This window comes from Poecilia mexicana, unplaced genomic scaffold, assembly GCF_051168715.1.
Source record: "Poecilia mexicana isolate PSO_F unplaced genomic scaffold, ASM5116871v1 scaffold_9, whole genome shotgun sequence".
In the NCBI taxonomy this organism is placed as follows: Eukaryota; Metazoa; Chordata; class Actinopteri; order Cyprinodontiformes; family Poeciliidae; genus Poecilia; species Poecilia mexicana.
The window spans coordinates 8,706,128-8,722,255 of record NW_028263378.1 but is presented as its reverse complement, the minus strand read 5'-3'; the positions used below and the strand labels follow the sequence as shown (position 1 = coordinate 8,722,255).

General features: G+C 35.4%; 3 protein-coding genes across 4 annotated transcripts in view; all 3 read right to left on the bottom strand.

Moving 5' to 3' along the window:
• cspg4ba (chondroitin sulfate proteoglycan 4ba) overlaps positions 1-1,181 on the bottom strand; it is a 28,057-nt gene extending 26,876 nt beyond the window's left edge. The window contains exon 1 of the mRNA XM_015012410.2: positions 943-1,181. Within this exon, the coding sequence (XP_014867896.2) occupies positions 943-1,030 (88 nt within the window). The 5' untranslated portion in view covers positions 1,031-1,181. The remainder of the gene's footprint in view (positions 1-942) is intronic.
• Positions 1,182-2,637: 1,456 nt separating this feature from the next.
• LOC106933273 (uncharacterized) lies at positions 2,638-10,127 on the bottom strand. Its single transcript, XM_088008728.1, has 9 exons — positions 9,476-10,127; positions 7,715-7,738; positions 7,489-7,623; positions 7,246-7,366; positions 6,925-7,131; positions 6,651-6,734; positions 5,652-5,793; positions 5,276-5,438; positions 2,638-5,195 (listed from the first exon to the last, which is right to left on the bottom strand). Coding segments are annotated over exons 2-9 (1,089 nt in total). The 5' UTR covers positions 7,717-7,738; positions 9,476-10,127; the 3' UTR covers positions 2,638-4,960.
• Positions 10,128-11,650: 1,523 nt separating this feature from the next.
• On the bottom strand, positions 11,651-15,747 carry LOC106933268 (uncharacterized). Of its 2 annotated transcripts, none has more exons than XM_088008726.1 (9): positions 15,377-15,747; positions 14,784-14,810; positions 14,575-14,693; positions 14,358-14,478; positions 14,078-14,268; positions 13,513-13,596; positions 12,368-12,509; positions 12,043-12,205; positions 11,651-11,931 (listed from the first exon to the last, which is right to left on the bottom strand). In XM_088008726.1, exons 5-9 carry the CDS (start codon positions 14,132-14,134, stop codon positions 11,697-11,699), a joined length of 681 nt encoding a protein of 226 aa, XP_087864852.1. In that variant the 5' UTR covers positions 14,135-14,268; positions 14,358-14,478; positions 14,575-14,693; positions 14,784-14,810; positions 15,377-15,747; the 3' UTR covers positions 11,651-11,696. The 2 variants fall into 2 exon arrangements, with proteins under 2 accessions (XP_087864852.1, XP_087864853.1); XM_088008727.1 differs by having other exon boundaries at positions 14,358-14,405.
• Between the last annotated feature and the right edge of the window lie 381 nt (positions 15,748-16,128).

Below are 16,128 nucleotides of genomic sequence, written 5' to 3'. Positions count from 1 at the left end.
AAGCCGATGCACTGTCAAAACCCCGAGATGCAGATCTTTTGACCAAAGGCTTGGTACATGGTGCAAAGGCAAAACAGAATCAGAAAGACAATGACATGAAGGGAAATGTCTCCATTGTGGCCATTTTCAATGAATGACAAAGTGAAATAATTTGTGATGATCCCCCGAGGGCAGTGCCTGGATGAAAGCTGAATTTAGATGACACATGTCAGGCTCAAATAAAGGAGAATAGCTAAGGGATGCCTACATGGATTTAATAATGCTCAATTGTGAAACAAAGACATCTCTCTCCCTTAGATGTCTCAGTGCAAAAACTAGGAAATCCTTTGACTCCGTTTACATTTCAAAGTCTATTTCTGCACAGTGGGTATTCATGCATGCAAAAATCGCCAAATGTGTTTTTTACAGGAGAGGGAAACTGCATTTATTAGCCCTCATAACATCCAAATTAAGAAAGAGAGTGGAGTTTGTGCTGATGCTGGAAAGGGACTAATGACTCTGCAGCTTTACCCCCCACCAACACGTCTCCATACATATTTCACTTAATCCTGTTTGGTAACAGTGAGGTCAACAATTTAAGTCCAGTGAACCTTTGCAGTGACAAAAAACAAACAATAAATAGCAACAAAAATCGTTTAATCATCTTTTGTAATGATAAACCTGCTGTTGTGGACAAGCTTATTTATGTAGTGCTTTAAAAAAAAGTCATTATCACTTTTGCTTTGAAGGATGTTTGGTTATTTTTAAGCTTAAGTTACAGTTTTAACAGGCAGTTTCATGTAACGAATTGACAATTAAAATAATAATAAAAAAAAACGTAAAACTTCACGTAAAACTTTTAGCACATACATTTTTACACATTGACCCCAAATGTAACACCAAGTGTCTAATTTAGTCATTGTTTTCATTGGCAGAAAAGTCCAAAAGTAGGAATGTTGTTACCTCCAGACGACAGTTCGAGCAGGAGCGACCACCAAAGGAGACCGCAGAACCACAACTTCTTCTTGGTGTTGTTCCCATTAGAGTCCATGTTTACTGTCTCTTTGGACACAGTTACTTTCAACGAAATTTGTATTCACATTTTTACCGAATGTTGTTCTCTCCTTCGTGCTTCGGTTCCGTCCAGATGACCAACAAATCACTTAAACGGAGCGGAGTGGAGTGTATGTCCCTTTCGCAGCTCTGCAGAAGCGGACCCTCTCAGAACTCCGCCTTGTGCGCGAACCATAGGCGTGAAATTTCAAAATAAAAGCTGAATAGTATAGAATAGAAATTCAGGAGTAACACCCGCATGTCAAAGGTAACTAGAAGCTTGCACATTCAGACTTTATTCAAAAAATGTATTCATAAAAAGTGAAAATAAGAATGAGACTGCACAGTTCTCATTAAAAAATAGCTCCGTTTGAAAGGAATGTGCAACTAAATAGTTGCTCAAAAATGTACAAAATGTTTATGTTTATTTCTGTATAAAACACAGACTATTTCCAGGAAATGTAAAAAAAAAAGACAATAACATCAAGAATGTTATTTGAAACAACAACTATATGGATAATGTTTGAAAGAAACAACTCTGTGCAAATAGCAAGGATGTAAACACGAAGGATTATTGAGATTCATTTAAAAAACTAGGAAAAAAAATCCGTATTATGTAAAACCATAAGGATCCATTGGCCTACTAAGAAAATAGGTCAATTTACTGTGTAGTATTAGTGTATGTCACATCAGACTGCTAAGGAAGCCAAGCTTGTTTTAATAGTGACCTTCATCTCATCTATATTGTCAGCTGGTGTCTCATCTTCCTCTTGACAACACAGGATAGATTCCCCACTAGGTTTAGGTCAGACCATTAAGCACAAGGATATTATACCATAGTCATTAAACCAGATATTGGTAGTTTTATGAGTGTAAGGAGCCAAGTCCTGCTGGAAAATGAAATCAGCATCTCTATAAAGCTTGTCAGTGGAGGGAAACATGAAGTGTTCTAAAATTTTCTGGTTGACAGCTGTAAAATTCACAATGGACCAGTAACGTGGATTCTGTGCCTCTTGACTCTTCCTCCAGACTCTTCAACATCGATTTCCAAATGAACTGCAAAATCTGTTTTCACCCAAAAATAAATCCTTGGATAGCTGCGGAAGAGTCCAGTCCATTTTCTCCTGAGTAGCCCAGGTAAGACACTTATATTACATGTGATCCAGAAGTGCCGTGACAGTATGAACGTGAGAACTACAGTCCATGTCCTTGACATATCCATTTGCGATGACTCGAGAAACATTGACTCCATCTGTAGTCCATACATCTTTAAATCCCGCCAAACTATTAAATTCACAGTTCTGCTAGCATCCCTGTTACTTATCCAGATTTATCTGACATTTTTTCCTTTTACGCAACTTTCTATGTTCTTTAATATTCTTGAACACAGCCAAATTCTTTATCAGTGACCCTTCCTGGCTTATCCTCATTGTGGACAGTGTCAGTGACTGTCTGCTGGGAAACTGTCAAGTCAGAAGTCTTCTCCGCAATGTCTGCATTACATTTCTGAGAAACTGAATTTTGTGTTTTCATTAACTAAATGTCATAGTAAGAAAAAGCTTACATTTTACTGAAAAAACTGCATACCAAAAATGATTTATACCCTTTTCAGTAATCTGTAGAAAAAGTCTTTATTGGTGTCACAGTAATCAAAGCATTTATTGCTCACATTGTTTTTGTATTTTTTCACTGGTATTTTGATTTCATCTTTTGTAAGAAACTCCACATTGTTGAGGCTGGATGGCCTTCATCCATCATCCAAGTTTCAAGTACGCACTCTGGCTGGGCAGCTCCAAAATATTAATATTACTTCAAATCAGAAGAAACATGTTGGTGAAATTAAAACTTTACTTTAAAACTAATTCTGCATGGAGTATCAACAATTTTGAGCTTAACTGCACATAAATATGAAGGACCACAGAAAAAAACAACATTACAAACAATGTGTTTTTATGCTACTTTTGTCATTTTGATTCAAAATGTTTTGTATAATACTTTCTACTGTGTTTTATTTCACACAAGAGTTATTTCATGTTTGAAATATTTTCATTTTTCACTTTTTTAAATGTTTTTAGAACAATTTGTAGAACATTTCTGACAATTTATAGAACATTTTTAAAACAAAATGATAACAGGAGCAATTTTACAACAACAATGATGAAATGTCAATAATGGACAATGTTAACATCCATTACGTGTGTGTGGGTGTGTGTGGGGCATGTGGGGGCTGCAAAAGAGCACGTTTCTTGAAACTAGTTAGCTAACCAAGCTAGCTAACATTACTGTCTCTGTTCTGTTATGCTATGTGTATGACACATGTGAGTGTGTGTGTGATCCATCCATCCATCCATCCATCCATCCATCCATCCATCCATCCATCCATCCATCCATCCATCCATCCATCCATCCATCCATCCATCCATCCATCCATCCATCCATCCATCCATCCATCCGCCTATCGATCTCCTTTTCCATTTTTCCCTCATTGGTGAACAAGATCCCGAGATACTTGAACTCCTCCACTTGGGACAGGACATCCTCCCCGACCCATAGAAGGCACTCTATACTTTTCTGGCTCATTTATTTATACATTTATTTCTATAGCTATGAATTTTTATTTTATTTATTGAGATGATAAAAGAAAGAACCTTGAACACATTGATCAACAGGTTTTGTATGTCATTCAACACATTCTCCCTCTTGGTTTTCTCATCCAGGGTTTCAGACACACACAGACACACACACAAATAATACACATGTACAATAAAGTACAGGTGGTAATGTTAGCTAGTTGGTTAGATAGCTAGCGTTAGCTAACTTTGAAGAAGGCTAATATGTTGATTCGTGACAATAACGCTGACACAGTACTCATGATTGACACACACAAACACATTTGTGAGATAAAAAATAAAGATAATACTTATATGTAAGAGTTCTTGCTGTGTAAAATAATATTATTCAGGGGTGACACTTAGGTCTCAGTGTGTTTGGTTCACAAAAAAATGGTTTCCTGACAGTCACAGTTGGTAAGAGAATGATTCCCATTAAATTTCATAGGAAATTAATGCGGGTCATTTTGGACCCACACACGGAAGAATGGGGTCGCAATATAAAACATGCTATTTCTTAAAGTGTATAAAAGGTAAATGAAAAAAATTTAATTGCATGATATCAGTAACATGTTTCTTGAGGAACACCTGGAATATGAAGTGATGAAAATTTTTCATTACAAAGATGTTGGAAAAAGATGAGCTCACCGGGTCAAAAAGGACCCACTTACGCATCAGAGGGTTAAGGTGCATTTAATATTAATAACATCAATGTTATGCTATTGGTATTAAATTAAACATCACAACATTCAAGCTGATTTTATCATACAAAATAAATTATATTTAATTATATTTAACACAACAAATAATATGATCAATGTTGTGCATCTGCATTCACTTCAAAACCATTAACCTAAGAATAAGAGGTACTGCTTCTGCAATTTGACTCCAGTAGTAATAATAATAATAATAATAATAATAATATTTTAACATAGTATTATATACACGTCTCTTAATAAAACAGTTGGTATGTAGAAGTTTGACCTCACTTTGTATTCAGCTAATCTTTTTCAGTCTTGATTTCATAACAGGCAGCTGTGGCTCAGGTGGTGGTGGACGTTTTCTGTGCTGAACTCTGAGACGTACTGGCTGTCTGTGGTGAATGTAGCGTGAAAAAGAAACACTGCTTAGGGCTGTGAAGGCACAAACAGACCATTTATTCTTTAGGCTTTCTGATTTTGGATAGAAAGCAGCTAAATGATAATTGTTTTAGTTTATTATAATTATAAAATCAAAACAAAAAAATTTTGTGGCATTAGAGCAGATGCTGTGCAATATGTGAGTCCCTGGCAGCTGATGTTTGCTGCCCTGATAGGCTGTTAACAGGTACCTAGGAGTTTCCTGAACTCGCGTTCGATGCATCTGAAGATCGGATGGTAGAAGCGCCTGGTTGACAGCATGAGGTCAGTGACCATCTCAGTGTGGTTGACGGTAGGAAGCAGGTGGAGCGACACATTTCCGGACAGCGAAGAGAGGAGCTTGTAGAACTTTGTGGAAGACTCGACCGGAACAACGATGTCACAATTCCCGTGAAGCAAAACAAACCGCGGAGCTCTGGAGAAAGGGAAATGTCAGGAAAGACGTTTTTGCTGCAGCAGTCAAAAACATTGCACAAGAAACAAATGTCATCTCACTTGCTCAACTTGTCACCACTAAGGTGCTGTACTATATGCAGGGGTGAGTAGCGTGGAAAGTTTTTCTCCCCATTCATGGCCCTTGACATACAAGAGACGTACTCGATTCCTCGCTTCTTCTCATGCTCATAATGGTCCATGATGCTGTAAACACCACTCATCCCTATTTAGGAAGCACAAAAAGACAAGTTACATATAAAAAGGAAAATAATAAAGGTTAAAAGGAATAAATTACTAAAATGGACTTATAATTAACGCATAATGATGTCAATTACAGAAACAATATATAAAAACATGAAATAGTCAGATGTTTATTTTTATTTTGGGTCCTTTTAAAACACATATTTTGGTTAAAAAGACATATGGATGTTCATACCAATAACTCCTCGTATTGACTGTAAAATCTGCTGCTGCTTCTTTGACTCTATCACCAGCTCCTCTCGTGTGTCAAGGAGAAATAGTGCGGTCATTGCACCCAAATGAGCACCTGCTGAATGGCCAACTAAAACAATGTTGTCCTAAAAAGACAAAAAACTGGGTTTATTAAAGCATATTTCACATCAAGACCCTTGAATTTAACGTAATATATCATGACAATCATAACTATCATAACTCTCAAAGAAAACATCAGTATTAGAAGTTGTCGATAAATAACAGATCAAATAGGACCCATGCTAATTGAGAGAAAATAATTACAAAAAAACGTGGACATGAATATAATTTTGTCATTATACTTTTATTGTTTTATTTAAACTATTTTTGTGGCGTTTGTTCCAGCTGCACCAAATATTAGAAACAAGAATTGGGTGAACATTGTTTGAATTTGTTGTTGGTTTTCTCGGAGTTGCACAAAGACATTACAAACAGCAAACTGCAGCGGGACCACTTATTGTTACTGCAATCTTTCAATAAAACAAAGAAGAAGGGAACAAATGGGACAAATCTGTCTGACACAATATTTTTGCTTACATTGAAGAAAAGTGCAGTTTCCTAACTTTTGGGTAAAATGTTCTCTATTTTGTTAGTCAATGAGATGTTTTTGCCAGTTTCCTGCAACTTTCTTGGGAATTTCTTTCAGTACTTTGTCAAGTTTAATGAATGCTGTGGTGTAAAATAAAATGGAAAGAAAACTAATTTGTGTTGGTTTTGTAATTTCAAACACCAAATACCTGTTTTTGACATCACTGATGTTTCTTTTTTTTTTTTTTTTAACCATTCTCACCTAAAATGATAAATGAATTTGATCCTTAGCCAAGATAAGTGTATGTGACCTGAGCTTTATTTAATAAATAGGTATGGAGTCAGGATATTCTCCGATTTATGCAATGATTATCAAGTCTGATCTACTTTCTTTAAAACTTAGAGAGCATCTTACCTTGTCAAAGCTGAACTTCTGTCCGTTCTCTTGCGCCCAAATCAAACAGTCTGCAATATCTTGAATCATCATTAGAACATTCCCCTGAAATGAGAAAGAATCAACAGTGCATTTTACAAACCAGTTCAGGTTTTTGAAAAGCTCTCTGACAAACCTTGGTTTATTGCTGCTTCCCCAAAGAGCCATTATTACTGGAGTATGTTGCAGTTGGAGCCTTTCATTTATATTTATTACACACAAAAAAGACCAGAAACTGACATCGTGCCTTTATTACCTTAGGATAAGTACAGTAATCTGGACAAACAACAGCTGCATCCAGTTCTTCAGTCATCTGCCTCGCCAGTAAACAGTAAGTGGATCTGTATCCAGTGCTCCACGCACCACCATAGATAAACACGACCAGAGGTGGAAGCTCATCTGTATTCTGTATCGGGGGGTAATACAAGTCCAGCTTGTTGCCGCGACGCCCATAAACAATGCCCTTCCAAAGGAAAGCAAGAAAACCAGAGGTTACTGATAAGATTTTGCAAAAACTTATCATATTTATTAGGATTAAGTACAAAACTGACAAGTACATTTTTTATAATGTCCACACCTTTTTGCAGTGCTTAGAGTTCTCCTCGTTTCTATACCAGGACTTAATCTGAAAATGCAATTTCCAATACTGAAAGTATTTAAGAAGATCCAACGTAGCAAAGGTCAAACGGTATATCCGCCTGATTGAATGATAAAACATTTTAAAAAGACAATTAAAACCTCTTCTAAATAACCAAATATGTTGTACCAAAGGACATTATGTGGTTGTTAAGCCCTAAACAAAAAGAATTGCACAAATTACCTTGGATTTAGAGCTTCTATGTACTTTTTGTACCCAGGCTTGTCTGGCCAGCCACAGAACCACTGGGCCACAAAACAGACAAAGTACGGGAGGCCCACAAACAGGAAACCCACGATAACAGGCAAACACCAACACCTTTCAAAGAAATAAAAATATATAAACATATTTCAATTATTTAACAAAAGTAATTTTTGATGTTTAACATTCTGTATTTAGAAAGACTTACATATTGTGAATTAGTCTACTCCTTCTGCAGACAAAAAAAAGACAAAGAACATTCAATTCAGGAGTTGAAATATTTTACTGCAGCTGAAATAAGCAAAATAAAACTTTACAAACGGCTTCAATTGCAATTTCAGGCTCAACTTATGTGAAGTAAATTATGTATATTTTATAAAGAGCCCTTCATTTTTTCTTCTTGCTCTTCATTTTTGTTTATTTTACTTTAAAAATTAAAGTCACTTCACCCACTTTGCCTGCAGGTAGTGGTCTGAGGGAGCCAGTGCATTGCAGCCTTGCTTCCGTCAAACTGCTGCAGGGCAGCTGTAGCTACAACGTAGCTTACCACGATTAGTGTGAATGTGCATGTGAATGTAGTGACAAGCCCTTTGGGGTCCTCTGCACTTGATAAAGCTCTGCTTGAGTACTACTATACAAGCTCTTGCAGGATTTCTCAGATCTACAAAGAATTGTTCAAAGGTTAGAAAATATCCTGTGAGCAGCAGCTGGGTAGATGAAAATAGCCTTAATGTTGTTTGGAGAATGAGCAGAGTGCTCCAGAGGACAGAAAGACAGAAGCTCAAAAAAAAAAAAAAATGTTTTGAATATTATATCAAAATGCAAAACATGTTTACCACATTGGGTGCCTCTTGTCAGCTAAGAACAGAAAACTGAGGCTACAAAACAGGACAATGAGAGATGTAATTTACTTAATTACATCTATTAATTGATCACTGGTAAGAAGACTGCAATAATGAACCTAAAATGTTTGAGAAAACCTCACCTTTGATGAAAACTGCCCTAGTATGCCCTCTAGCGGTATTTTACATTATCACTCATCTAGGCAAACAAAAATTGCTCAAAACATCTCTTGAGTTAAATCATTCAGCTTTATTTTCAACAGCAGATTTAAAAACAAACAGTGGACCAAAGTGCTGTAGTATTAGTCCAAGTAATAAGAATGGCGTCTGAAAATATGCAACAATCAAAATGATATATAAAAACCAAGTGAATACAAAATCACAGAAAGAAATCTAGCAGTAAAATCAACAACGCACCAACTGTGGCTACGGGGTCTGACTGATGCTAAAACAAACTGAGTTATAACAGTTTAATCTGGAAGTTAAATAATGTGATTATAACTGTTTTATCAATAAAGATACAGTAAGTTAGCAGAAAAACTTTTCTTTCTGGAGGCAAAATGGGAGATTTGCTCTGGATCAATGTAACAGATAGTATGTAACACAGGATGGGTTTTCAGGACTAGGGGCATTTAAAGATGGTTATAATTTTCAGAAGAGTTGAAAGAAAAGTTATATTTATAAAATCTATGATGCAAGAGAATGAACAGTGTAATTAAAACTGATTGAGCCTTGCAGAACTCTAATTTCAACAGGGAACAACCAGTGATAGATGACACTCTAAATCCCAAACAGATCCTTGAGGCAACATAGAATGACAATGAAATGTACTATTACAAGTATTAAGTATTGCTTAATACTAGGATGAAATGTTACATTTATAATATAAGGACAGCAAAAATAGCAAGACCCCAAAACTGAGACCTGCTGAGAAAGCCTGACATCCAGTGAATCGACAGATAGTATTAAAAGTTGCAGTTAGATCTAACAAAATAACAGTAGCACATTTACAACTTTGTAAGGACAGGCGCAGCAGGAGTTTGAAAAAGAAAAGCCACCAAGTTTCTGTAAAAGTAACTTAATCTCGTCACCTGCTTTTTACAAAGCAGGTCTCCGTTTAGGCTCACCTGACAAACAGAACAGTTGGATCTCCCGCTCAGTGTTTGCAAGCCTCAGCTGACTCACGTCTGAGAAATAGTAACATCCGAGGAGATGACTAAATATAACTCATTGCTATCAGAGGCTGTTCCTACTATTTGAACAAAAATAGAAGGTAACTTCTTAAATAGCTGCCAAAGGATGCGTCAACAGTCAAAGTCCGTTGTTGGGGCTTCCCCGCTGAGCTGGATAATCAATATTTAACTTCCGGTTTGGAAGCGGACGAGGTCAGAAATTAATTTACATTATTTTGCATCGGTTCAGTGTTTCAAAGTTTGCACACAGGTAAAACAGTTCGGATTTCTCAAACTGCTATCTCTACTCAGCTCAATAATGTGGAAACACTTCAGGTTTCCCTGAATGAATTAAATGTTGATTTAGTGATTCTGGACGAAAAGGCGGATTACTATCTTGAGCTTATTCACATCTCTGTATTGGCGCACCGGAAATCATTGTTGGAGTGAATGAGATGGTGAATAAATAAGTTCAAAATCAATCAATAATAATAAAATGAATAAATATTATAAATACCCATACCATCAAGTAAATAAATGTGCCCAGAAAAAAACAAAATAAATATTGAAAATATATTTTTAATATTTTCTTTCATTTCGTTGGAATATTTAGTCTGATGGAATATGTAATATATTTTATGTATTTAATTAATTTAGCAGCTTTAGTTGTATAGTATTAAGCCTTTTAGAAAATAAGATTTATTTTTAAGTTATTTAAAAAAGATTCAATATTAATTTTCAAATATAGATCCACCCACAATTTTGGCATTTTGACTAAGTATTTGATTTCCATAGCTGTACGCTGCTGACTCTAACCCTAATAAATCTTCATCAAAAATATAAAATTCAACATTTAAGGCATTTAAAATAAAATATATTACAAATAATAAATATATTCTTTATTAAATATAACTTTTCTAGTTTGTCATTCAAAATTACATCCGAGTGAAAAAAAAAAACTTTTACTATTCTTTTTTCAGTTCAGCATTAATTTTCCATCCAGGTGAACTCTGACCATGTGTTATTACTCACTACATCTGATTCATTCTTGCAGTGTTTGCAATGTATTTACAGTGAAGATGGGAATGCTGATTGCCACCCCACCTGTTGTACCTGTGAAACGTCTATGTGACGGTCTGGCCTGTGGCCACTTTACTCTGTTGACCTGACAAAGATCAAAATCTGTTCAAAATGCGCCAGCTACTGAAATATTATTCCCACTGCAAATATCAAGTGTTTAGGCTTTTCTCTACTCAATTTAAAGTCATTGGACATGCAGTCATTTATTAGTTTGCATAGCTACATCCTTTTATTTGGATTTCTGTAGTATTAGTGCTTATCATGTTAATAAAAGACATACAGTGGAGGTTGATAGCACTCTCTATTCTGTTTAATCTCTTTTAGTGCAGTCAGTCTCCATAAATGGGCAGCAGTGGCTTCAGGTAGGGTTGTATTGTTATCTTGAGGGCCCTCCTGGTTCATGGTTCAGTCCACACCCTCATAACTAAACTCTGAGTCAAACTGACAGTCTGCTGGAACTGGAGTGTGAATGAGAAACACTGCTCAGGGCTGAAATGTATTATTTACTTTTACCATTACCCTCCCACCAAGACTGGATAAATTAGGATTATTTGACGTACAAGTAATCCTAATTTACTAACCTTCATACAGCTCTGGAAAAAATTAATAGACGACTTAAAACGATCAGTTTCTCTGACTTTACTACTGGCAGGTTTATCTTTGAGTAAAATGAACACTGTTCTTTTATTCTATGAACTACTGACATGTCTTATAATGTTTAAAATAAAACATTATATTCACCATCAATACTGATTAATGGTTAATATCATTTAGAATTTAAATACTAAATTCCAGGCAAAAAATTAGTATTTATATGTGGAAAATGATAAATGGTCAAAATATCAAAAAAGATGCAGCACGTCCTCAAGCAAGTTCATATTCATTTAGAAACAAGAATACTAACGCTTTATTTCAGGAGGAGTTCAGAAATCAATATATGGAGGATAACTATGAGGTTTTCAATGAGGTTCAGTGCTGTGGTCTCTTAATTTTTTTCCCAAAGTTGTATATAAAAAGTACTCAGTCCAAGAATTACAAATAAAACAAATATGCTATAATAATAATTTATTTACAAGCTAAGACTCTAAATGAATTGCTAAGAGGGACCCAGAAGTTTCCTGAACTCCTGTTGGATACATCTGAAGATGGGCCGGTAGTAGGGTCTGCTTGGCAGCATGAGGTCGATGACCATCTCATTGCGGTGGACTCCACCAAGCAGATGGAGCGACACCTTTACGGACAGAGAGGTGAGGAGCTCATAAAATTTCACAGAAGAATCAGCTAGAACAACAATGTCACAATCTCCATGAAGCAAAACGAACTGAGGCACTCTGGAAGCCAAGAAAAATTAACACCGTCAGTGACCATGTATGGCAGATTATTAAAATAAATACATAAATTAGGAAACAGATTTCAGGATATTGCTCTAGTTTGTCTCTCACCTGCTCAGCTTGTCTTTGCTGAGCTTCTTCACTATGTGAACTGGTGAGTAGTACGGAAAGTTTTCCTCTCCATTCATGGTTCTTGTCATCGATGAAAGGTACTCAATTCCTCGCTTCTGCTCATGCTCATAATATTCCACAATGTTGTAGATCCCACTCAGACCTGTCAAGGGAACATATAAAAAAAGCTTAACTGAATTATTAAGGATGAACTAAAATAAGCTGTAATGACTAATAAAAGCCTGTTTAAGGAAATGATTCATTTCTTCAACTTTTTTAGCATGGCCTTGTTTTCATACAGTGTGTAGATAAATGTAATACGTACCAATAACTCCTCGTATAGATGAAGCAGTTTCCCGCTCTTTCTTTGAGTCTATGAACAACTCGTCTCTTGCATCAGTAAGAAAGAGCGTGGCCAGAGTGGCCAGATGAGCTCCTGATGAATGACCAATTACAATAATGTTGTCCTATGAAATAAACACGGAGAAGAAGTTTTCGTCAATGGTTTTTTTGGGAGAGTGGGGGAAACCAAACAAATTATTAATCGCCCAAAATGTTGACAGTAAATGTTGCAGATTAGGAGGGATATTAATGCACCTCTGTCTGCTTTTTTTTTACTTCTCCGCTCATTTCCAGTGAGCTGAACAGTCAGTTTCCACTGTAAAGCGGCCCAAACGCCGCATTTTATGTTCATTATAATTGTTGTCACATAAGCATGATGTAATGTTAGGTATCTGCTTACTCAGTGAGAGTCCAACTGGCATTCGAAACGCTCCATTGAATAAACCAAATCACAGCAAACCAAACCGCACTGAACGGTGCCCTGCTGCTCATTTTGAGGCAGAATTGCCTTTTTAAATCAAAATGAGGCAATTTTGAGTTTTATCATCTAGTAAATTGAATTTAATATTCGATATTGGATGAGCTTTCTTGGCAAAATATCCCCCTAAATAAAGGACTTTAATTGCAAGTAAATCAATTGCTAAATTAAGATTAAAATATTTGAAATTAAATTGAAATCTGAATCAAAATTTTTCAGGGCAAAGTTTTCAGCAAGACCATAATCCCAATGATTTTTATTTTTTAAGTTTACTTCTCTTAGGATTCCTAAAATGATGCAGCCAAAACACCTTGAATCTAAATGAAGAACAATGGAAAGAACTGAAGATAAGGTTCCACCTTAAGGCACCCATAGCATTCAGGACTTAAAGACAGTTTGTGAGGACAAAAAAAAAGAAAATCAAACCTAAGAAGAGCAAGGGACTAGATTCGTCGTGCAGAGATAAACTCAAAATATAAACTGATTAATGTGTCTTCGTGTGAAACTTTCCTTAAAAAATATAAAGCCAAAGTAAAAATATGACAGACAGAAACGTTTCTTTCTTTGAAACTCACTCATGAAGCAATTCATTTAGTAAAGAGTTAGAGATTTAGTAAATCCTTAAATATATAGAAAGAAGAAAGGCTTACCTCATCAAAGCCGAATTTCTGTCCATTCTCTTGCACCCAAATCAAACAGTCTGCAATATCCTGCACCATCGCTAAAACATTCCCCTGATAAAACATTCCCATATTGTTTTTTAAACAATATGTTTAAAAAAAATCACCTAAATATTCCTATTAACATGCCTTTTTCCTTTCCCTATAGAATGAAGATTGAATTATGAATAACATTACTCACACCACTGCTAAAGAACAACCTGAAAATAAAATATGTATTTTTGGTGTCCCTTAGATTCCACTCCTTGTATCAGTTCTCTTAACACTGAGACATTCATTTTTTCTCCTTTACCTTCTTGCCACCATATTTGGTGGCAAAATTAACCTGGCTTCTCATCCAGCTTCATTTTTCAGTATTTAACTTGTTTAACTTTTTAAAATTATTGCTCTGCTTGCATATATGGGTAAGTTCAGGCAAACAGGCAATTTTTTTTCTTACGTAAGAAGATCATCACACTTCTGCTCATATAGGATATTTTCTGGTCTTTCTCATTTTGTATTCATATGCAAATTTAGAAAACAGTGTGATCCTTACCTCTGGGTAAGTACAGTAATCTGGACAGATGACAGTAGTATTTAGCTCTTCAGTCATCTGCCTGGCCAGTAAACAGTAAAGGGATCTTTCTCCAGTGCTCCATGCGCCACCATAGATGAAAACCACCACAGGTGCAAGTGTGGCTTCAGATTTGTTTCTTTTAGGTGGATAGTACAAGTCTAGCTTTTTCCCTTTGCACCCATAAAGGAAGACAACAATTAATACATTTTTTTATTTATTTAGGGCAAAATAAAATAATCAAGTATTTTACTTAACACACCTTTTGGTAATACTTGCTATTTTCCTCATTTTTATACCATGACTTCATCTGAAAGTGCAAAATCCCATATTTAAAGTATTTCAGAAGATCCAACGTAACAATTGTCAACCGGTATATCCGCCTAAAAAATTTAAAAACACAATTAATACTATTTTTAATAAACTACAATTGGCAAAAAAAAAATAATAATAATAATCCACAATATTATGAAAGTTACCTATATACTTCTTATACCCAGGCTTGTCTGGCCAGCCATAATACCACTGAGCAGCAACACAGATAGAATATGGGAGGCCCACTAACAGCAAACCAGCAGTCATAAGCATACACCAAAACCTGAAGAAAAAAAAATACATAAATAATTTTATAGTTTCATTTTTGTTAGTGGTTCTTGATTTTGAATATTCCGTTTTCAGAAAGTCTTACATGTTAAGAATCCCTCTACTCCCTTATCTACAAACATCAAGAGACAGAAAATATGAGAAAACATAAGAATGAAATTTGACATTAGAAAACAAAGATGGCTCTTTCAAAGAGGAGAGTGTGCTTGCTTTTAAACCGTTTACTAAGGTTTTTGATTTTCATGGCTTTAATCAAAGAACAACTTCAATAGACCTAATAATAAATGTGTAAATTGCAAAATGTCTGAACATAAGTTGGTGTACTAACAATTCAGATGAACTTGGAAGACCAAGGGGACTGATACCATATTTCTAGACACACTAATTGTCTATAACAATTATAAGTACTGGTTACTATACAACCACTTAATTATTGGCAGGTGAATTTGATTCACAAACCAAATGTTTTTAACATAAAAGAAACCAGTACAGCTTCAAGTACTACGCCTTCTAGTGGTTCTTTACGCAATTACACACGAAGACATAGAGGCCATCAAATTCCAACAGTAAAACACACAAGTCATTAAGTCTGGACAAAAGAAATAAACTATTTTCTCTGCTTTACCGGATTGTGACAAAGCTAATGTAAATAAGAAACCACTCTGTGTTCATGCTTACCAGAAACACAGAAGACGGACTAGGATGTTGCAGCTATATTATCTTCCGGTTAGCCTGAAAATAATGAAAAGCACAACTGAAACTACGGGTATTAAAAAAAAAATTAAAAAGAAATACGATGCTAGACAAAGGCATGCTTTATGTACAACCAGATAGCATGGTAACTCATGTAATAAGGGACGTGTCAACATCCAAAGCACGCTTAAACTTTCTACCGATATGCGAACAAAGACTCGCGAGATTTGTCAAGAGTTCTCCTTCTGCTAACTTCCGCTTCAGGTTTCAAGGTCGAAGGATTTTTGTAACAAGTAAATTGAAATTATTTAACATCTGCTTTGTGACTTGAGGGATTACAAAGATGAAAGTGAAATTTTTAAAAATATTTAACCCTCAGATTCAGCTATCAGCAAAAAAGTAAGATTTGAAGGAAATGTTGTGTAATGGAGATATAAAGGGAGAGTACTTATCTTGAGATTGTTTGTATTTGTACTTGCGATCCGGAAACAGTTTTTGTGAATAAAAAAGAAATCAGGCAATCAAGTTGAAATGCATTTAACTACATGTTAAAATACCTTGAACGAATTTTAATACAAGCTATTGTCTGTTTAAAAACTGTCTGGCTCTTAATAATAATACCTCACTTCTCACTAAAGTTTACATATACAAATAAAAGGCGAAATAAATAACTAAATAATAATAAAAAGAACATACGCATTCACACAGAGAGAATAAAAAAACGTAAAGCCAAGAAA